This window comes from Cnephaeus nilssonii (genome assembly GCF_951640355.1).
Source record: "Cnephaeus nilssonii genome assembly, chromosome: 11".
Lineage (NCBI taxonomy): Eukaryota > Metazoa > Chordata > Mammalia > Chiroptera > Vespertilionidae > Cnephaeus > Cnephaeus nilssonii.
Window position 1 is genome coordinate 67,445,405 of NC_137082.1, and position 24,068 is coordinate 67,469,472.

Below are 24,068 nucleotides of genomic sequence, written 5' to 3' on the forward strand. Positions count from 1 at the left end.
ATGAAAATTCATTCACTGGAGCGCAGGGTCCCTAAGCCTGGCCTGCCCCTCTCACAGTCTGGGAGCCCTCAGGGGCGGGAGGCGATCCGGCAATCAGGGGAAGGCGATGCCCCCATCATACCCTCTGCTGCTGCCACTGCCCGCAGCGCAAGCCTCAGCCGGCCCTGGTTACCTGAGCCTCGGGTGGCCCTGGGCAGCTGGGCAGCTGCCATCCGAGGCTTGCCTGCGCCTCGGGCCAGCACTGCCTGCCGCTGCCAAGGCAGGTGAGATGCAATTGTTCCGGGGGGGGGGGGGAGGTCGGGGGGGAGGGGGCCTCATCATTTTCCCACGATCGCCTGGCAGAAGGAGGCCCAGGCCACCGGCTGGGGGACTCCCACAATCGCCCCAGAGAAGGAAGCCCAAGCTACCCAGCTGGTGGCGGTAGGCGGGGCTTCCCTCTGCAGGGCGATCAATCGCGGGGCTCCCGGACTGCAAGAGGGCGCAAGCCAGGCTGAAGGACCCCCCCCTCACCCCAGTGCACGAATTCTGTGCACCAGGCCTCTAATGTGTATGTGTGTGTGTATGTGTGTGTATAAATATACACTGAGTGGCTAGATTATTATGCTCTCTGAACACATAATAATCCGGCCACTCAGTGTGTGTGTGTGTGTGTGTGTGTGTGTGTGTGTGTGTGTGTGTGTGTGTGTGTATTAGAGGCCTGGTGCATGAATTTGTGCATGGGTGGGGTCCGGCCAGCCTGGCCAGGGGGAGGGGACATGGGCGGTTGGCCGGCCTGCCTGCTGGTCGAACTCCTGGTCGAGGGGACAATTTGCATATTAGCCTTTTATTATATAGGATATACACTGAGTAACCAGATTATTATGTGTTCAGAGATCATAATAATCTGGCCACTCAGTGTATATAATACATGTCTAAGTCACCAATAAAAACCCACAACACACCCCTCTCTCTGACTTGACCAAACATTCAGAGACTGTAGAGACATATTGGGTGGAACGTGGTAACACCTTGGTAGTCTTCCAAATTAAGATGTGGAGAGCTGAAAAAAGAAAACAAGACCTGGAAAAACATACTCAACTGTGACAAACTATCTACCTCAATGATAATTACCTGTACATGGCAGTAGACCTTTTTGTTCTGTTATTTTTAATTACATTTTTCTTGTGAAATAACAAGAGGGAGTGAATAGTATTTTTATTCTTAATATGCATCAGATCTAGTGAATCTTAAGTCCTTAGTAATATTACTCTGGGACAGACATTTTCATTGTCAAATTTACCGTAATTTGGTTGATATGGAAATTGCTGGGGTGGAGCCTGTGGCATGGCAGGCCCTGCCAAAACCCCATCCATGCTGGGGGAGGCGGTCACGTTAGGGGGTGGGCTGAAGGCCTGGGTCTGCTGCTGCTGCTGCTGCTGCTGCTGCTGCTGCTGCTGCATCATCATTGCCGCCACCCTCTGCTGTCGGAAGTGATGACTTAGCAGCTCCCTGCTGCGCTGGGCAACCATCTGAGCATTAAGAAACCCCTGCTAATACCCAAGAAAGAATCAATTACACACATAGAGCAAGAACCAGCCGATTTCATACATACAGTACCCCCACAAAACATCAGGTATCAGAGAGAAAAAAAACCCAATGCCTTTCTATGTAATTACAAAAAAGGGAAAATGTACAATTCTCATCATGGTCAAGGCTTTCTATGGGTAGGAGGGTGAAGATTTGCAGAATAGGGACCTAGAAATTATTTGGGATCAGGAGATGAAAGTAGACAGCTGTCAAGCTTTAAATAGATAACATTCAAACTTTTCAGAAACTGAAGAAGAAAAAAAGGAAAAGGGGCAGGATTGAGTGTATTGGGGAGAAGGGGATTTGAAACAAGGGGAGAAAAAAAATGAACGGGGTTATACTCAGAAAGCAGGAATCCATGCCAGGAAGTCATAGTCTCTTTAAACCTCCGAAAGAGGAGGCAGAGGTAAGAAGCTATCTGGAAATTCCAGCGGTGACACGATCAAAGCACTGAGCAAGGAAGCTGGTTTGTGCTCTACCAGCTGGGAGACACCATCTCCAAAAGCAAACTTTACAAGATGTCTGATTATCTAGAAATATAGATATCAATACTTCCAAGTGGACCTAAGACAGTGAAAATAGAGCATTTCGCTGTTGTTTTTTAATAATTATGAACAGCATTTCAGACCACAGTAAAGGATTTTTGTGTTATCCTCTGCCTCATGCACATTAAGAAAATACCTTAATACACTCTCCACCTTGGACTGAAGGTAGAAACTTCAATATCATCCCTCCCTCTATGGGAAATAGATCATCTCAGAGGTTATTATTGAGAGTAAGATTATGTTTTACTTATTTTCCTCTTTATTGTTCTTACAATTTCAAATGTTGCCTAGGAAGAATATGGTTTCATAATCCAAGAACAGAGCAAAGTTTACAGATTATCTTAAACTAAAGGCCCAGTGCATGATTAAATCATGCACGTGTAGGGTCCCCTAGGCCTAACCTGCCATCCAGGCCATATCCACTGCCCCGCAAAGCCTAGCATGCTCTGCAGACACTGCTAGCAGCCTGCTCCCCGCTTTTGATGGCAGGGGGTCCGCTGGTGCCGGAGCGGACACACAGCTCCCCGCTTTCCATCGTGGGGGAGCTGGGTGCCTGTCCTCTGGTGCACCAGGCCTTTCAGAAGCCTCCTGCACAGCGGCTTCTGAAAGGCCTGGTGCCGGAGCAGACAGGCACCCAGCTTCCCCGCTTTTGATGGTCTGTGGCGGGACGTGGGCTCGCTGCCCCAGAGGCCCCCTCTGTGCCGCAGCACAGCCATGGCACAGACGCTGAGCTCGCGCCGCTGCTGGCAATGTGAGCTCAGCGTTCCGCTGACCCAATCGGCCACCCCGAGTCCCGCCCCTCCACGCCTCCTGGCCAATCGTGCGCATAGTGAAAGTACGGTCAATTTGCATATTTGTCGATTATTAGGTAGGATTCCTAAAAAGCAGTGACAGCTGTTTTCACAATACAGCAATTGACTGCAAATGGGAATTAATTTAAAAAACACACGAATCAGTGGTATTGATAAAAGAACCTTCCTCTTCTGATTCTTCCCAGTACCAGCAAGAGAAAAGAATGAAAGAAAAAGTGTGATGAGACCATGGGATGGTTTCTTACACAAGAAACTTGGAATTATTTTATTTAATAAACATTTACTGAGAGCCAAGCACAGGCCACACGAGACCCTGTGCTGGACATAGGACAGTGAAACTGAACATCGAGAAACGTATTCTTACCTGGGAGTTCACCTGGGGCTGCATCATGGGCCTCATCATTGCCGCTCCACCAGCAGTGGGGTTTTCCATTTTCATTTCCAGTGCCTGCCGGCTCTGATTCAAAAACTGGAGAGAAACAGGTTGGTTAGGATGCAAATTGAACATGTTAATACCTTTCCAAATCCTCAACACTACCCAGGGAAGAACCATGGTATTTCCAAACCCATTAGCCTGGGTAAGACACATCTAAGCTGAACCAGTACACTTGCACACTTGATCAAGTTCATGCTGAAAAGTTTTTTGCTAGCAAGCATATGAAACTTTATTGTTTGGCATCGGAAGAAAAAGTGTAAGTGCAATTTTGCAGCTTAAAGAATATCTTCAACAGGAATGCAAAGGATTTGTGAAGTCAGATGTTCTCTGGGATTATTTAGGCAACTGGGGAAACAGCTTTAACTTGTCAGAGTAACACTGAATAAACTACCTCTTCTGTTATCTTTTCTTAGGTAAATTTTATTAGAAAGAAATTGTAAAAAGTAAAATGATACCATGAGCACATTAAAACAGCTTTCCTGAGCACTAAACTGACTTTTAGGAATACTCATACACTAGAAGCATGTCTGGCTCACCGGATTCTAAACTCACTCACTCACTTGTTTACATGGTTCAGTCTGCCACATTTGATAACTCAGCACACCCGCAATGCAAACAATACAAACAATTAAGTTTTAAAATAGTTGTTGGGGATTAAGGAAACAATGAGAAAAATGTTCTATCTTAGCATATTAAGAGAGTTCAAGTTTTATAAAACATCTAGAAAGCAGAGATTCCATAAAAAGAATGCTGAGCCCTAGCCGGTATGGCTCAGTTGGTTGGACATCATCCCATGCACCAAAAGGTTGCCAGTTTGATTCCCAGGCAGGGCACATGCCAGGGTTTCAAGGCTAATCTTCAGTAGGGGGCATGCAGGACGCAGCCAATATCTCTCTTTCACATCGATGTTTCTCTCCCTCTCTTTTCCTCTCTAAATAAATAAATAAATCTTTAACAATGCTGAAATCAATAAGGTTTAAATATTTGGTTATTACTATTACAAACTTTTAAAAAATAGAAGTTATCTACCTCCAGGACTACAAAGTCATTGAGAAATACTTTTCTCTCCCAAGAGCAATCCTCTCTGAAACCGACTTTTTAACATGTACATCAGACTATTCTTATAAAAAAGTACCCAATCTAGCACACGGCCCCTAACAAGAAACCATCTATACAAACAAAATGTTATACAGAAGTGAAAACAAAAGGAATTTTAGTTAACAAGAGTTAGAGAGCCAGTGACACAAGCCCTGAAGAACACGAACAATTGAAGAAGAGGCCAAAGGTAAAGCCGCTTTGGCCAAGGCAGAGCACGTGACTGGTTACCTGTTGGCCCTGCAGCCTCTGCTGAAGCTGCATTCTAAGTTGCTTGGGGGTGTTTGTCCGAGGTCTCATGATGTTGGCCCTAGGATGCATTCCCTGAAGAGGAAAATTGCCTTGCTGGTTCATCTGACTCATCATAGAGTTAAAAGATGGTGATTGTCCCTGAAGATTAAAGCCTCCTTGCATTGGAGGCCCCTGTGCTGGATACGTCTGCCCATATAATGCTGCCTTCTGATCCATCATTACTGTTGCTTCTTGGCCTTGGAAAACATCCTGTTTGGGCTCCAAAGCTTGTCCCTTAAACATCAAACACACAAACGAACAGTGAAGTACAACTGGAAAAACAACTGAAATCAAATGCTCTAAAGAAGGTGAAAAATAAAGTTAATATACGTGAACAATGATGTTGTAGAGTTCCAAAAGCAAAATCAAGTTTAATGTCTGAAGTCCCATGAGAACACAGACCATGCCCCATCTTTCACAGCTATGTCCTAGTGCCTAGCACAAGGTTTCACACAGATAGACACGCAAACATTTTCTGCACCAAATATCTTCAATGTATTAAGTACCTGGAGAAATACTATTTGTTCCGGACTAAATTTCTGTACCAACATGGTATATATAAGTCAATATATGAAACAAATCAATTAAAATCACTATGCTTAGTAAATTCGAATGTAATTTATAAAAGAACATTTTTGAAGTTTGCAACAGGTGATTTAGGTAAATTAACAAAAGCTCATGGCCCCTGCATCGTATTCACCTAAAGGTGGTCATCCACTACCATTTGTCAGTAGTGGGCAGGCTGGCTTCATTCAACAAGTATTTATTTATCAAGTGCCTATTATGTGCCAACATCACTTCTGCTAAGGATGTGCACAAAAGAATGTCTAGTGGATGACAAAAAAGACGTACAAATAAATATTCTGAAGGAAGGAAGAGCCTGCCATGCTAAGACAAGAAGAACCTGTCAGTTGCTGCATTCACCTTTATCTTCTTACCCACAGGCACAAAATGCCAAGTGTGCAGTCCACACCCTCACCAAGGCTTGCCTTAAAGCACACTTCACCCCACTGTCCTGTGACACCACAATGGCTTTTCTCCCACCTCACGGGCCTCTCCCTGGAGGGGACTGTTAGCCCTCTTCTTTTCTCTCATTACATTTTCTACTTGGATGTTTTCATCTAAGAGCAACACCTGCCAATTTTTTGGTCTCTAGTTCAAATGTCTCTGAACTCTAATTTTGCTTATGCAAATGCCTACATAACATCTTTACCTAAATATCTCAGGCATCTCAAACTTAACATGCAGAAAACAGAAGCTGATTCCCGACAGCCCCACTCCCAAAAGCCTGATTCTCCTCCAGTCTTTCCCGTATCACAACATAGAATATGGCAACACCATTCATCCGGAACTAAGTCAGCAATTTTGATTCTTCCATTCTCCCTGCCCAAGTGTGTGTATGCACATGCATGTACACACAGTCCACCAAGTCCTGTCAGTTTTGCCTCCATGGCACATGGTATATTTTTCTTTCCACTCCATTCTGTGGCCTTTTCCAAGACACCTCTTGAAATCTTGTAGTAACTGGCATCTGTGTTACTACAAAGTAGAATTTCTACTTTGTCCCATCATCCAATTCCCTTCTCCAGACAGCAATCTGAGATATCTTTTTATAAAGAAAAATTATACAGTAAAAATTACTATAGTAACATAGCAAATCGATCCTGTACATTTACCAATTTTCTCTTGCTAACCCTACTAAAATGATAGCAAAAAATTAAAAAGGTACTATTTATCCCCAAAACAATGAGAATAAAGAAGGCCAACAAGATCACATAGTTCAACAGGTATCTGAAAGACGGAAAGTGAAAGGAGTAACTCAACAGAGCAGAGAAACAGACCCATGTGCCTGAGAGGAAAACACAAGAATTGAGCAAATGTCTCCTAGGAAGTCATCAGAGGCTCCTCAGAGAGAGCAGGCAGGCACAGTGCTCACATAGGCAGTTGGTCAGGAGTCTGAGTATAGGGCAGGGAGGGGCCAACTATCCCCTGCCCTCAGCCTGCTCCCCAACTCCACATAGCCAAGTGTCTGTACCTTCTACCTACTCTCCTCCAAGTGCCTGGGTTCAGGGATACTAAGCACCGGAGACAGTAGGAGCAGGGCAGAGGCTGAGAACAAAAAATCTTATATATTTATAATTTCTAGTAGAATTTCATTCTATATCTTAACACTATGGGATCATCAACTCATTTCTCTAACCCAGCTCCCAAAATGTAACCAGGCAATAAAAAAAATTCCAGGCAAGAAATGGAGGACCTTCTTTAGAAAAACTATATAATGGGAGTAGAGGGCACGGAGGGCCAACAAATCCACATGTTGCAATTTGAGGAGTCCTGAAATAAGACTGGTCCTGCTTTTTAATGCATCACTCTTAAATATAAAAAGGTAGTCCAGAATCACCAGATATTTGATGTTGAAAGCTTCCAACATTAGTGCCTCAAATAAAAACTAACTTAAAAACAAAGATTTAAAAAAAAAACACAACACAACAGTATCAATATAACACCCAACATGTCAACAGGCACCCCAAAAAGAAAAATCAGAAGAAACAAGAGATAAAATTATTAAAGAATTTATATAAGAAAATGGCCCCAAACCAAAGGGAATATCTGTGCATCTAATACACAGCAGAATGAATGAGAGACATACCTCTCCCTTCCTCTCTGAAATCCATTTTTAAAAAATTTTTAAAGAAAGGTCCCTCTATGATAAAGGTTTCGTAGTATCATATGCCTTTTCTCATAACCTCTACTTCTAACTGTGTGGCTCCTTGCCTGATGTCTGCCTTGCCCAGTGGGATGTGAGCTCTGAGAGCAGGAATTAATTTGCTCACTATTGCTCCTCTCGGCATCTAATAAGAGACTGTTTGGCACACAGAAGACAAATATTTGTTAAGAGAAAGAATCAACAAATCAATAACGAAACATAAAGTACTGTTGCAGATAAACAAAATTAAAACCCCATCAGGAAATTACTAAAAAACACAATTAAATGGCCAAAAAAATTCAAAGTATGTTCAATCTCCCAAATCAAAGAAAGACAATTTAAAACAAGAATTTTTGTTGCCAGTAGAGTGGCAAAAATTTTTCTTACATAATCATGTTCAGTATTTCTTTTGTAACTTGTTCATTCACACCATGTACTTTGTGTACACATTTGTCCCCAACAAAGACTGAGAACACCTTAACGATTTCTCCTGCTTATCACTGAATGCACAAACCAGCCCCCAGTCCTCCACAACCTTTAAATAAATCAGACACTACAGACACTACACAATGTATCTGTTTCAAAAAATACAGACTTATGAATGACATATTTTTGTAAGACTGCATAGGTAACTGTGAATAGGAGATGATGGTGCTGGGGTGATGACAGATTTACCATTAAAGATGGGTTTTGCTTAACATTTTAAAAAAGCTTGCCTTCCCAGAGTATATATCGCTTGGCTAGGTAGTAAAGAGAGGTGATTATAAAAATAAGGACTCTTGCCCTGGACGGTGTGGCTCAGTTGCTTTGTCCCATACACCGAAAGGTCATGGGTTCAATTCCTGGTCAGTGCATATACCCAGGTTGCAGAATTGATCCACAATCTTTTTTCTTTCCTTCTTTCCTTCCTTCCCTCCTTCCTCCTTCCTTTCCTTCCTCCCTCCCTCCTTCTTCCGTCCTTCCTTCTTTCTTTTCCTTCTTTCTTTCCTTCTTTCTGTCTTTCCTTCCTTCTGTCTTTCTTTATTTCTCTCCCTCTCTCTCTCTCTCTCTCTCTACCTTCCCCCTTCTCTCCCTCCTTCCCTCTCTAAAACCAATAAAAATGTATCCTCGGGTAAGGATTAAAAAATAAAAATGAGGATTCTTATGTAAACTGTAATTGAAAAAAATTAATAAAATAAAAAGTTATGTTACAACCCTGGCCGGTGTGGCTATTTGGTTAGAGCGTCAGCCCAAGGGGTCAAGGGTTCAATTACCAGTCAAGGGCACATACCTGGGTTGCAGGTTCAATCCCCGGCCCCAGTCAGAGAGCATGTGGGAGACAACCAATAGATGTGTCTCCCTCACATCGATGCTTCTCTCTCCCTCTCTCACTTCCCCCTCTTTTCTCTCCCCCCTTCCACTCTCTCTAAAAGTCAATGGAAAAAAATATCCTCAGGTAAGGATCAACAAAACAAGTTATGTTACTTACCTAACCTAAGTAGAAAGCGACATTTTTAATACTACACAGCAGTTTTATTGGATCATTTCCATTGTTGCCTAAAATCTGATATCTTTATAAAATAGGGTGTGGAAATAATATCAGTTATAAAGTACATTTTTTCAATTAAATACTGGTATATATGAAGGCAGTGATGTAACACAAGTAACAGGAAAGACACACAGGCACCTGCATAGCTTCAGGGATGTGTACACATGTTCTTCTATTTCCATGTTAATGCTACCTACTTGATTTACAAGTTCAGGGATGCCCAGAGCTCTGTCAATTTCTTCTAAGCCTGTGGCATCGGTGTTGCTCAAGAGAGTGTGCAGTTGGTCCAACAATGCTCTTTCATCATTCTGTCCTTCTAGGTTAGAAGGTGGCCCAAGAAGATCATCCAGAGAATTCCTAAAAAGTGGTCTAAAAAGAGACTTGCAATTATAATGTTGCTTTTCCTCTTCAAAATAAAAAAATCACAATTACACATTTTTAATATGCAACAAACACTCAAACACTGTAAGTATAAATAATGAACTGAGTAGCAGAGAATAGCAAATGATATCAATTTAAATTTAAGGCCCACAATTTTATTTATTTATTTTTTGCTTAATATAGTTATCGATTTCAGAGAAGAAAGAAGAGGAAGAGAGAGGGGAAGAGAGAGAGAAAAAGAGAGAAACATCAATGATGTGAGAGATTCATTGATCAGCTGCTTCTTGCATGCCCCATACTAGGGATTGAGCAACCCAGGTATGTGTCCTGGCTGGGAATCAAACTGTGACCTCCCGGTTCATAAGTTGATGCTCAACCACTGACCCACACAGGCCGGGCAAGGCCCACAATTTTAAATTCACCAGGCCATCTTCGACCATCATATCTAGCTTAGGCTTCCCCCTTCCCATCACCAAAATGTAACTGCTAGACCCCTAGACATTTGGGGGATAGCAAAGACTGGAGTGGGGGTGGAGGGTGCAGTTTTCAAGACCCTACAAAAATAAAGGTGGTAATAATCACGTAAATTGAGAAATCAACAAAAGAACAGGAAAAAAGATAGAAACATTGCACTATCAATAAACTGAGCCTGGTATCCTGCCAAAATAACTTTTTGTTATACGTGGCCCACAGAGCTCATGCAGTGACAGGTTTAATACAAACTCCATACACCACGGCAAGGTGCCAATTCTCAAGCACATTAAAAGGGCATGGAACTAGACATTTCTCTGACTCAGAAAAACTCTGTGATGAAACTATTTGTTCTCTACTAGGTAAAGAAACACTCGTTAATAAATTCATGTCGTGCCCTGGCCAGTGTGGCCCAGTTTGTTGAGCATTGTCCCATGCATGGAAAGGTTGCCTATTTGATTCCTGGTGAGGGCACATACCCAGGTTGTGGGTTCAATCCGCAGTCAGTGTGGGTATGGAAGGCAACCGGATTGATGTTTCTCTCCCACATGGATGTTTCTCTCTCTCTCTCTCTCTCTCTCTCTCTCTCTCTCTCTCTCTCTCTCGCAACCGGATTGATGTTTCTCTCCCACATGGATGTTTCTTTCTCTCTCTCTCTCTCTCTCTCTCTCTCTCTCTCTCTCTCTCTCAAATCCATAAAAACATATTTTTTAAAAATTTGTAACAAATTCATGTGGTTACATCACAAACTACTCAATAGATCAATTCATTTTTTCTTAGCTTGATTTATTATAGAATTCAAGTTAGAATTGACATTGACAGGTAGCCTCTTTCATGCAAATGAGTTACTACCAACCAAGCTAAATAAAAATGAAATATAAACATAATCCACAATCATTTTTAAGAGTGCTATGTATAGTTCACTGTCACCATCATCCCTGAAATGTTTTAAGTAATTTTTAAAAGAATCCAATCCTTAAAAATTAATTTTCCATAAAAAATATACTTATTTATCCTCTGAACACCATTTATCTTATAAAACTGGTGCTAATTTACACCCTTCTCATGGAGGAGGATTATAACATTACTAGAGTACTAGAGGGCTGGTGCATAAATTCTTGCACATTGAAAGGAAATTAATTAGAATAAATATTTTAGAGGGCAGGGAGGGACCCCGGGAGGTTGGCTCCAGGGCATGTCTAGCCCATCTCACCCAGTCCTGATCGGCTGGACCCCAGTAGCAAGCTAACATACCAGTGGGAGAGTCTGCCCCTGGTGGTCAGTGCGCATCATAGCAACTGGTTGAGTGGTGGACCAAATGGTCAACTGATCAGTCGAACACTTAGCATATTAGGCTTTTATATATATAGATGAGAGACAACTACCTCACAGAAGCTCCCAGGTTTGACCACTCAAGAATCCTGGTAGCTGAACAACAGAGCTCTATCTCCTCCCTCTCCCATGAATACCACTGCTTGCTGCCTCAGCCTTGTTTTTACATACAATTATCCATGAAACGACCACACAGCAACTGAGTACCTAATTACAGAGTTTTTCTCATTCTTTTTCAGGTTTGTTCTGTGTTCTGATCCTTTTCTAGATAAGCTGAGGCTAACTTTCTCTAGAGTCACATAATAAGCCCCCACCTATTTTGAGTCCCATGAGGGCCTTGTTCCATGGACAACATGGTGTCTGGCCAGGAACCTAATTGGTTAGATGGTGCTGCTGGGCCATAAGGACTGACCCCCATTCCCATAGGAATTTCACCAGGCCCTGGGGGAACAAAAAGAAAGAATAAATTTTCAAATAAGCCAATAGCAAAAATTACTCTAAAACATCTAATTTTCTTTTTTATGAAGGAGATGCTTACGCATTTGAAGCATCTGCTGATGTTGCTGTTGCTGTTGATGTTGCTGTTGTTGCTGTTGCTGTTGCTGCTGCTGTGGCTGTGGCTGCGGCTGCTGCTGTTGCTGCTGCTGCTGCAACATTGGTCTCGCACCAGGAATGCTATTGGACCGAAGAGGCAAGGTGGGCATTGAGCCACCCATTGTGGGTCTGGGTAAAGAAACATTATAATCTGCTCCTGGTCTTCCCATGGAGTTTGAACTCATGGATTCCATCCTACTGGCCTTTGAATTTGATAAGCCCCAGTCTCCGGAGGAAGTAGTCTGATTCACAGTCACATTTCTGTTTGGTCCACCTGCAACAGGTAGAAATGATTAGGTCTTTTCCATATTATAATGAAATCCTTCTTATATCAGATTGGTAAAGTTATCATACACAACATTAGCCATTACAAAAAAGTGCTTTGTCATCCTAAGAATAGGGCTAGTTAAGACATTTTTCATGGGTCACTATGTATTCAATTACAGGTTAGAAAATGTCTTAGACCAAAAGCCTCCTGAAGAGTTTAAATAACCAAGACATAGATTAAATGAAGGAAATACTCATGGAAGAAACATTATGCTACTACTTTTATTCAAAAACCTATTACTTAATCCCAGTTATTTAACTGGCTTTAAGTGTTAAATTTGCTTTCCCCAAAAGAAAATTTTAATCACAAATACTAATTAGAAATAACATACCAATATTTGAACCATAATTTTCCTGACTATCCATCATTCTTGGATTCCCACCCAACAAGGGTTGCTTTGGTAACATGGGGAAAGCAGTGATATTCTTTACTGGAGGACTTGAGCCAACAGAAACAGGGCTATCTAGAGACACTGCTCGGTTGTATGGAGGACGAATGGACTGAACAGACTGTGGACTCCTCAAACCTGTTGCAAACACAGAAGCACAATACATATAAATATCCTCTGATGATTCAATACATAAATAATCAAGAATAAGACATAAATACAATACCACCCACCCAAGAATGTCTTTCTTACTAAAACAAATAGTCTCCCTTTACAACACACAGACTAAACAAAATAAAATAAAAACTTGTATTCCAAGCAAAGTAGAAACAAGAGTCTCAATGTTGGCTGAAGTAGTGGGCAATGATCTATAGCCTGATATGGTCATTCCTATTCCGCTTCACTTAATACTGAAAATGTTACCAATGTTTAAAGGTTCTTCCCTTATGTCTATATATTAAATAGCTTCTCTGTTTAAAATTTTACAATTAAGTATAACCAGGTAAGTTGCCTTCTAATCAAACAAGGAATGAAACATAAAATTTCCTAACCTTTTCCTTTTTTTCTAGTCTATTTCATTAATCTGATTATCCATTTCAGTTTAGGAAATAATGCCAGTGAAAATGAATAACCACCATTCAGATAACTGTAAATTACTCTTTTTCAATTGATATATACAATATATCTGTATTAAATTGATGAATAAGGAAAAGACATGGCTATAGAAGAGAAGCTGGAACCAGCAAACACCAAATAAGAAAAGTCTCATAATTAATGACAAGACTCCATAGTATCGAAGGACAGGTTTTAAGCTACAGTTTCAGTTGCTTTTTAATCTAATTCTCTGTGCCTAGAAAAATATATGCCCTGGCAACTACTATTCATCTGGACCAACCAAAGATGAACATTTTCCTAGAAGTGCCATGATTACTGGCATCATATTAGTTAAATAATTGGAAATTTTTTTAAAATAGGAAAATGTCCCAAGTTTTTAAAAACATGTTATTACAAATTAGTATAAGAAACTGAGAGGCATTTTGAAGTTACATATGCCAGCTGGATGCTAGTCTTAATGTAAGAGTACATACAAGTACACAAAAAAGTTTAAAAGGCAGCAAAAATAAAAGTCTTTCTTACCCAGAGAATTAGTTCCTTGAAACATTTGTTGCTTGGTTCCCAGATTACTACCATTTGTGGATACGGAATTATTATAAAAGTCAGAACTAGTCAGATCCCCAAGAATAGCATCTAGATTATCCAAATCTCCAGATCCCTGAAAATAAAATTTTAAAAATTAACCTATGTACATTACTAGATACTACATAGGTATAACCATATTCATCGGAAGAAAATAGATAAAATGGGAACAAGTAAAATACAATGGTTACCTAAAACGCTAACTCCCAACTTAAAGGCTGGCTAGTTATGACCTCCCCTAGTCTTCTTCCATGAAAGAACAATTTAAACTACTAAGACAATTTAAACTACTAAGACAAATCCCTTGGTTATTTAAACTCTTCAGGAGCTGCTTTCAAAGGGGCATTTCCTTAATTTGCAGTAGATATTTAATTCTCAAACTATAGGACATTTTCCAGCTAACTTTAGTCAGGAACAGTAGCAGATACAGATGTCTGCATCTACACATACCTTCTGAAAACAAGTAAGATTAATAATAAAAGCAACAATCTGATAGTCAACACAGTATTCATAGGCATGCTTTAAAAGGAACTTTTGGTCAATAAATTTGGAGACTACTAGGTTAAATAAAGTTAAATGGACATCCTAACAGTAGGGCTTCTCCAAGACTTTAATTTTCTCAGGCACATATTAACGTCTCCCAGAACAGTGTTCCTCAAGCTAAGTTTAGGAAGTACTTATATAGAATGTGATCGTGTACATATTTTGTGATTTTAGGTAAAAATCAAAATGCTGTTGCTTAATACAAATCCTCACCCTCACTCCCCTGGTTTCTTTCTACTATGCCCTTAACGACCCAATCTGCTCATTCCAACAATAAACACCTCCATGAAAAATTTCAAATGGGCTGGTAACAAGTTATAGTCACATTTTAAAATATATAATCTGATATTTCTAAATTGCATCATAATACACTTTACTGATGCCCAAAAGAATTACAAAGAAATGATAGCTCAAGATTAATTTCCATTAAATAAACATAAAATACAAGATAAGAATTTGTGTATAAAACACTGTCTTTCTAACACAGAAATGCAAGGATGAAACACAATGACTAAGCTGGAAAATACAGAAAATGAATTACCTCTTCATTTGCTTCTGTCTTAATTTTAGCATCTTTCTCTTGGCTCGAGCTAGGCACGGTGGAACTGCTGCACTGACTCATTTTGTTGTCTACTCCCTCCACTTTGGGCTGTACTTCTTTAGAGAGTGTGTCACTAGGATCGTCCCTGTCTAGCAGGTATCTGAGCAGGGCATTATTTTCCTTCTTCTTAGGACTTAGTTGCTCCTGCTTGACGTTTCCTTCCACACAGAATGTTGTGCTGCTAGTGTCTTTCCCAGTGGCTTCTGCGGTAATCTTGGCCACTTCAGCTGGTGAATTGCCGTTCTGCAGCAACTTGTGCAAAATCCGGTGCTTCTCTTGCAGCAGTGACCCATGCATATTGGATGTGGAGGACACTCCTCCAGACGTTGAAGAGGAGACCCCAGAGGGGCTGGTGACACTAATGGAAGAGTCTTTACAACTTGAATCCAGGGGGGAGTTGGTCAAAGAGGAATGACCCCGGTCATCAGAAGAACAGGTAAGTAACTGCAGTAATTTTTTATGACCTTTGCTTTCCAGAGGACCCCGCTGATTCTCTGATCCTTCAACACTGCTCTCCTTACTGTCTTTGTCATTGAGGTGATCTCTGCTATTTGACTGACACATTGAACTCTCCACTGGATTCTGGTCACAATACAAGCTTAAGGGACTTTTTGAATCCTGACTGTTCACTTTACTTGGTTGAGTTATATTCATATTGGGAGAGTTGTCCAATTTAGGGCCTGGTGAAGACAAAGTAGATAAAAGAGACGTCCCCACACCCTCACTGATAGCTTGAAGGGCACTGAGCGAGCTGCTGGAAAAGCTGTGGCTGCCAGTGTTGCCCGAAGATCCAATAGGAGAGTGCACACCTGGATTTGGAGAAAAAAATGAGGAAAAGAAATAAGACTATCAAATGCTGTAACAAAATACCACCTAACTCTTCAGAAGTTCTATTATAAAATAAATAAACTTCATAAGAATTACAGTGGTCTGGAAAGAAAAGAATTACTGAAAAAGAAAAGGAAATGGCAACAGGAATACCTGCAACAGGAGAAAACTGATGTGAGGCCATCTTCGGACTCCCGCGATTACGAGGAGAAATCATGATATTCTGCTGGCTGGAGCCAAGACCAGGACTCCCATGTGGGGGGCTACTCATGTTGAGACCATAGTTGTTGTTCTGGTAGGAAGACGGTGACTGCATGGCTGGCCCAGGGTTCATTGTGGCTATGTTACTGGAAGCCCCATACCTAGCTCCACTCATTTGCCCTGTGGTGCCAGGGTCAGCCAAGCCATAAGCCCTGCTGTTCAGCATCTGTAAGCCTTGGTTTGGTGACATGCTCATGCCACCTACCGAATTACATCCAGCCACTGGAGGTCTAATGCCTTGTCCAACAGGATTTGGGTTCTGTCTATACCCATTCTGTTCCCTGCAAAAAAAAGAAAAAATTGACAGGCATGCATTAAAGCCCTGAATCAGATTTTCTAAAAAGGATGAAGTGCCCAGGAACTTACCTTCTTAGGCATCATTCTGATATCCAGTGACAATTCCAATCTAGATATTGATCATTTATTAACCTAATGACATACTTTTTAATAAGCCACAAAATCTAAATGAGTGACACCATCACAGCACAGCAAAGGGCCAACAGCTATGTTAACTGGAACCTCAGCAAGACTCTACTCGAGTTGCTGTCCACCTAGGTGTTAACCTGGAGATGCCAGCAAACTACTCAAGATAATTAATGAGTGATACTCCTCCAGGTGTTGTTCATTTACCATTAGCAATAGCAATAGTAACCATTCTTTAAGTCTACCTTTAAATTTTAAATTCGATCCTTAGAGCAATTTAATATATCATTGAAAATGAAAGGTAACAGAGGTAGTCAGATTTTATTTGCTCTTTTATCCACTAGTCTTCCCATTTCCCAGATTTCCCAGGAAGTAATTATTAATGAACAAATACCATTTTCACATTAAACTACAACCTTAAAGAGAACATATAATCTAGGAATCTAAACTTACTGGTAAATCCAACATCCTTCTTGCTTTTACTCCTGTAAAATTTTCTCTCTTTTTACATTAATAAAACATCTTAAGAACGCTGCTGCATTTAATGAGAATACTAGTATACAGTTATCTATCATTACCTCTGAAGAAAGTGGGTTGAGACAAAACCATGACGGTCATTTGTTACAGGATTTCGGAAGAGTTTGCTTTTCGTTTGTGCAGTCACTATAGTTCCATCGGCCAAAGAGAATCGATACACTGGAGTTTCTGCATGGCCATGAATATAAGCTGTTGGAGAAAACACCCTGTTACTAATAACTATAATTACAAACAGATACATATAGGAAAGAAATATACTTCAAATGCAACATTTTCAAAACCCAGTGAAAGACTGGATCTGCATCAAAATTATGAACAGGCTAAACTAAGAATGCTCAAGAATAATTTTCCTATCCCACAAGCACAAAACACCAACTACGGTCATGTTTGTACTTCTACTTTATGGCATGACAAACAATATCAAGAATCATCCTTTGCCGAAACTGGTTTGGCTCAGTGGATAGAGCATCGGCCTGCGGACTCAAGGGTCCCAGGTTCCATTCCGGTCAAGGGCATGTACCTTGGTTGCGGGCACATCCCCAGTAGGGGGTGTGCAAGAGGCAGCTGATCGATGTTTCTCATTGATGTTTCTAACTCTCTATCCCTCTCTCTTCCTCTCTGTAAAAAATCAATAAAATATATTTTTTTAAAAAGACTCATCCTTAAAATTCTTTACCTTCTTGATAGTGACGTTTCTGGGACCATGACTGCCCATCATTAAGACTAAAAAATCTCTGGATACACCTTCGGATTATATCTTCAAAGCCAGGTCTCATAGAGGATCTCAGTGAATTTGTATCTATATTGACAAGTTTTCCTATTAAATAGAAAATAAGCATTTAAATCCAACCAACAAGTATTTACTGGTTGCATATTACATGGCTTCACACTAAAAAATAAAGACACTAAATCTTTGCTCTACCATCTTTGATCCAAATTTCCGCTGTATCCAAACCTTTTCTCTTTAACCAGTTAACTGCCACGTGTCCAAAATGGAAACCATCCCCACATGCCACGGTATTTTGAATTTAATTTAAAAAATCAATTTGCAACGAATATTACAAAAATAAATATATCACTCACAATTAGGGTGTTCTTGAATATTTTCAGCTGAAAATTCTCACGAAAAAATGATTTTAAAGTTGGTCAGGGCTGCCACTTAGGGAAAACATTTTTTTATAGATGCGCGTGGCGTGTGGGGAAGGTCCGCCACTTGCGTCTACAGATGCTCATGGCGTACAATGGGTTAAGGACACAGTCCTTCGGGAGACTCTAACATTAAATGTTTTGCTATATAGACTATAAGAGTGTATCACATATCTCTTTCTACTTTCTGAATGTACAGAAAAGTTACATGTCTAGGTAACCTCAGGTTCATTTTCACTTAAAGGAAAAAATATAACACCTACCAATAAAATTGTTCACATCTGAAGATACTATCCCTGCAACTACGATGCAAGAGAAAATATCTGCCTGAACAGCTAGTAGGGACAATTCTTTCCCTCTGAGAGGTGACTGCATTTTTTAACACTAAACCCTTTGCACTCGCTTGCTTTTTTTCTCGATTCCTTTATTCTACTCGGGATTTAATTTTTTAAATACCCCAGATTTTACAAAGCGCGACAGTAGAATAAAAAACTGGAGTTTCTTTTCATACAAACTTATTTATTTGGATTTTTTTATATTTCAAATTATTGATACATTCAAAGAGTATAAAAAGAGCTGCTACCAATGCTAACCGTGTCGAGTCACACTCGACATCCTAGTGCAAAAGGTTAAAATCTAAACAAGGTTAACCAAGTACTCAAATCTGAAAGTTTGACAACTTTTGCTTAATATCAAATACACTAGAAATAAAATATATACAACTCAAATATGCTAAAAAATTAAAGTAGGTTTCATGATAGTCCTTAAAATCTAGCTGCGCCTTTTCAAGATTTGCAGTGAATCTCTCTCAGGGCTGTATAAGAAATACAGGAAATAATCCATGGAAAGCATTCATTACACTGGGTACAGCCTGACAGTACAGGCTGTAGAAACAGTTAACTTTTCTAAACATTTTCTAAATGAACAAAATGTATATATGCAGTACACCAAGTTTTTACCTGAAAGATCATGTCTAGTAATAAAGCTCTCAGGGTTTGATGCAAATGCTCTTTCTCCTGTAGTAATGCGGCGTGCCACACAGATCATACAGGATTGCAAATCTACAATAAAATTTAACCAGGTAAGAAATGTATATAATCATTAAATATATCTGTTCAATAGGTAAGAACATGAAATCTACCTAATAAAAGAGTAACATGTTAATTGACCATACATTTGCGATGCCCACCAGCCAATCAGGAGTATGCAAATTAACCCAACAAAGATGGTGGGTTAATTTGCATACGCAGACCCCCAGCAGCTGGGGCGGGGCAGGATGCTTGCATCATCGCCATGGCGAGACGATGCAGGCATTCCGCACCACCCCTGGCCACTCTGGGCCTCTGGACAGCGTGGGAAGGCGGAAAGGCGGCTCCGGGTCGGAGCTGAAAGGCGGTGCCAGCAGCCAGGGAAAGGAAGGCCCATTCTTGCACGAATCTTCGTGCATCGGGCTTCTAGTTCAGTAATAAGAATTGTAACAATGGAAATTACAAAACTACAAGTTTGGCTGCTATTTGTTTCATAACATTACAAATATGTGATCACTCTTACCTTCCCCTTCCTCCATCATAGCTCGTGGCTGAGACAGGGCAAAGCACTGCATGGTTTCATATCTCTGGCGCATTTCAGGACTAGTGTTCATGTCTTCCACGATATCATGTGGGGCTTTCATCAACATACGGCAATTAAATGTATGGCTTTTTTGTCTCTGGGTCTCATTTGTCCAGGTAACTCCATTAACTTTGGAAAATAAATTTTAAAAATTGGCAACTCAGTCTATGACCATCATCAAGAACTCAAGCTATATTTTCTCATTACACACATTTTCCTCAATAAGGGCTACACTAACATTTCAAGATAGAGTTTCTCCTTACCCAGTTTCAGTTACCCATGGTCCAAAACTCTTATGTGAAAAATTCCAGAAATAAATAATTCATAAGTTTTAATTGCGTTCCATCCCACCCCACCCTGCTAGGACATGAATCATCCTTTGTCCTGCATATTCACGCTGTATACTCTATCCACCTGTTAGTCACTTCACAGCTATCTCCGTTATCGGATCTAGTGTCTCAGTAGCAGTCCTTGTGTTCAAGTAACCCTTACTTTACTTAGTAATGGCCCCCAAAGTGCAAGAGTAGTGATGCTGCTGATTTGGATATGCCAAAGAGAAGATATAAAATGCTTCCTTTAAGTGAAAAATTTATTGTATATGTATAGAAAAAAAACACACAGTATATATAATGACTGGCACTATCCACAGTTTCAGATATCCACTGGGGATCTTGGATCATATCCCCTGAAGATAAAGGGAAGCTATTGCACATAAAACATTAAAATAATTTCAACTAAAACAGAAACTTCACTGTATATTTTGGTCATATGAAATATATACCATATTCTAAATTCACCAAGATCATATTTGAAAATTTTACTATTAACCACTTGCCTTTCTACATAAAAGGTAGATTTAATTTTCTAAGAAATGGTCAAGAAAAAATTTTTTCAGTTTATTTAGAAAATACATATTAAAGGCCTACCTGTAGATTTTGGTAAGTTTTTAAGGAAATCCTTTCTATCTTCTTCATGCAAGATATTATAGACACTTGTGTTAACCAGGTCCTCTTGCTTATATTGTAGGTATTGTGTGACGTTTTCTGACACAAATACAATGTTTCCATCACGATTCACCACAAACAGGAAACCATCCAATGCCTAAAGTGGGGATATGTTAATATTGGATATTATGGAATGTACCATATCCCTACTAAAGTTCATGTGTTGAACCCCTAACCCTCAATGAAGACAGGGCTTTCAGGAGGTAATAAGGTTAACTGAAGTTATAAGGGTAGGGTTCTAATAAAATATGACTGGTGTCCTTACAAGGAGAGAGAAACCAGGGATGCACACACACAGAGAGAAGGCCATGTGAGGGCACAGTTAGAAGGCAAGCCAAGGAGAGAGGTCTCAGAAGAAACCAAGCCTACTAACCCTGATCTTGGATTTCCAGCCTCCAAAATTGTAAGAAATAAATTTCTGCTATTTAATCCACCCAATCTGTAGTATTTTATTATGGCAGCCTAGCAGACTAAGACACAGGCCTAGTACTAAGTAGAATTTTTTTTAAAAAAAACTACTGTTGATTTAGCAATCACTGCAAACTATTATCAGCCACCATTTCTATTAACATTCTAGGATTTTATCTATATATAGAAAAGCCTAAGCGGCCATTTGACCGGTAGCTATGATGCTCACTGACCACCAGGCATGGGGGCAGATGCTCAACGCATAGGCATGGAAATATGGAACAGACTGATGAATCTCAGAGGGGGGGGGGGGGGCACGAAGAAATTAACCAAAGATTTTACATGCATACTAGAGGCCCGGTGCATGGATTCATGCACTAGTGGGGTCCCTCAGCCTGTCCTGCGGGAATTGGGCTGAAACCAGCAGTCCAACATCCCCGAGGGGTCCTGGATTGCGAGAGGGCACAGGCCAGGCTGAGGGACCCCACCAGTGCACAAATCCATGCACTGGCCTCTAGTAAAAAAATAAAAAGATAATTTGAAGGGAAAAAAATGTATATGTCAATATAAAGTCTGAATTCATGTCTAATCTAATTTTTGAAGAATTACATCTTCAAAGCTTTAAAAAATGAAAAAAATCATCCATATTGCTTCCCATTTGTCCATCTGATACCAAGTCAGGCTACACGAACTACTCTATTCCTTTACGAGAATTTACAGAGAAATGTACTATCAACTAAAAGGAGAGGAGCAAACTAGATGAAACAAAATCATTGACAAGTGAGTTTTATGAAGGGCTTCAGGCCCTGACTTCAAGTAAGAGAAACAGTATGTAAGTGGTCTAAGTTAAACATATCTACTTAAGACAACTACTTAGAAAATGCACATTAAACCTTAAAAATTCCTGCTAGAGGGGAGGGCATTTTGGAGACTGGATGAAGGAATTGAGAAGTACAGATTGGTAGTTATAAAATGGTCAGAGGGATGTAAGTACAACGTAAGAAATACTAGTATAGTTATTAATATTGTAATAACTGTATGGTACCAAGTGGGTACTAGAAATATTAAGGGGAACACTTTATAAAGTATATTGTCTAACCACTATGCTATATACTTGAAAAGAATACAAAATAATCTTGAATGTAAACTGTAATTGAAATTTTTAAATTAGAAAAAAAAACTTCCTTAAGAATATAAAATTGTAGTATGGCATATGATCAATCATGCAAAAATGCACAAAAAAGTCTGAGGTAAAATATGCCCTAATATTACCTTTGAAATTATGGGTTACCTTTCCTCTCTTGCTTCTTGGTATTTTTTGTTTACTTTCTCAGTTTGCAACTACATTTTTATAAGTAGGTGCCCCTCTTCCCCTGCAGGCCTTCTGAGTTATATATTGTAAATATAAGAGCATTTTTCCATCATATTCAAAATATTAAGTTCTGTCTCATAAAAAGAAATCTGTCTTTTTGTTCTCATTACCTAACCAAAATTTCAAGTTTTTTAAAAATAAAAACAGCTTACTGGATAGCTAAAGCCATACTTGCCTGAAGTAAAAGTGGTCCTAAGGAGTCTTTATCAATAACCCCCTGTCCTGTAGAAGATACATCAGCTTTCTGAACATCGTCATCATTGGAAATAGCTTTTCCTAAAAAGACAGAAAACAGTACTACAAAGAGCATATATACCAGTGATAGATTAAATCCACCTTCAAATAGTCCCCAGAACAAAGAGACACACACGTGCATATGCACACACAATATTTCCTGATAAGAAAACGATACTACAATTTTTACATGTTAAAATTAAACTTCAGACCTAGGAGGGCAGAAGATAAAGATACCCTAAATTTTCTTTCATTACTAAATGTACTACTATCCCATGGCTTCCTGAAAAAGAACTAACATTTGACAGAGAGCAACACTGGCCTTCTTCCAGTTCTCTGTTAATAGTCCTAAAGAGTAAAACTGGTCAACTCATTTGTCCATTCCCACAGAGGCTAGCCTCAATTATTAGCAGCCCCCACCTAAGCAACAAGGAAGCAAAAAGACAAATGTAAACAATTAACAAGTTCCTTCTAAAAGACTTGAGTGTTTTTCTTACTTTGTATTACCTTGCTCTTTTATTTGGCGTATCTGTCTTACTGTTTCCTTCAAAATTGCACATTTATCTGGTTTGACATTGAAATTGTCAATATCACTAAGATTAGCAGATATCAGTTCAGCCAATTCTTCAATGTATTTACTCTCCTGCTCCCGTCTCCGCTTTTCACCACTGCAGGTAAGACTAACAAGAGGGGCGGGGGGGAGAGGAGGGACATGAATATACCTATCACAAAAGAGCTATGAGCAGAATCAGTTCCTACACAACACCATTACCTTCATGTGTAAATAAACTAAATTCAGCCAATAAAACTATCAAAACGTTGTGTTGAGAAGTGGTACAATATAGCATAAATTCATGCAAACCTAAATTCAAATCTACCTTTTTGTTAGCCCAGTAGCCTTGGACAGAATTAATCTCAGTTTCATCAATCTGGAAATTGGGGATAAGTATTAATAATGAGGTTTCATAAATTGTAGATTGTTTTTATTTTCAACTATCACATTAAAATTTAAATGATGCTGACCTTAGTAAATACAGTACTTAAAAGGCTACAGAGTATCACTGCATAAAATGCAGCATTTTATTTCTATTTTTTTAAACTTCTAACTACATTCAGGAAACAAATGATGAAGCCTTATAAATGCCAAAATATCAACTAATAACATGTTCTTAAAAAATATTTAAAATTCTTATTTATAATAATCTCAGTTATCTGTTCCTAACTCCTACCTCTTCCGTTGAGAAATGCTTCTTACAGTATCACCCTGTTAGTATAATATTCTCGCTTCTATCTGAATCAGCGATAAAGCGTCTATTACATCATAAGGATGTCCATCTCATCACTGTACCACTTTACTTACTATAAAGCAAAATAACAGTATTAAAGCAAAGACAAAAACCAAAAATATCTAACCAGAGAATGTAAACAA

At 39.7% G+C, this 24,068-nt stretch overlaps 1 protein-coding gene across 3 annotated transcripts in view; it reads right to left on the reverse strand.

The window, feature by feature from the left end:
• Nucleotides 1-24,068, reverse strand: part of NCOA3 (nuclear receptor coactivator 3) — a 101,426-nt gene that overhangs the window by 5,052 nt on the left and 72,306 nt on the right. For 2 of the 3 annotated variants that reach the window (XM_079784541.1, XM_079784542.1), the window contains exons 4-20: nt 23,147-23,319; nt 22,581-22,681; nt 20,548-20,722; nt 19,562-19,750; nt 18,970-19,071; nt 17,541-17,681; nt 16,906-17,053; nt 15,797-16,185; nt 14,756-15,624; nt 13,612-13,747; nt 12,418-12,612; nt 11,703-12,032; nt 11,479-11,605; nt 9,178-9,349; nt 4,686-4,979; nt 3,288-3,392; nt 1,280-1,529 (exon numbers count right to left, since the gene is read on the reverse strand). In XM_079784541.1, the coding sequence (XP_079640667.1) occupies nt 1,280-1,529; nt 3,288-3,392; nt 4,686-4,979; nt 9,178-9,349; nt 11,479-11,605; nt 11,703-12,032; nt 12,418-12,612; nt 13,612-13,747; nt 14,756-15,624; nt 15,797-16,185; nt 16,906-17,053; nt 17,541-17,681; nt 18,970-19,071; nt 19,562-19,750; nt 20,548-20,722; nt 22,581-22,681; nt 23,147-23,319 (3,896 nt within the window). The remainder of the gene's footprint in view (nt 1-1,279; nt 1,530-3,287; nt 3,393-4,685; nt 4,980-9,177; nt 9,350-11,478; nt 11,606-11,702; nt 12,033-12,417; nt 12,613-13,611; nt 13,748-14,755; nt 15,625-15,796; nt 16,186-16,905; nt 17,054-17,540; nt 17,682-18,969; nt 19,072-19,561; nt 19,751-20,547; nt 20,723-22,580; nt 22,682-23,146; nt 23,320-24,068) is intronic. The other variant, XM_079784543.1, reaches the window with a different exon arrangement.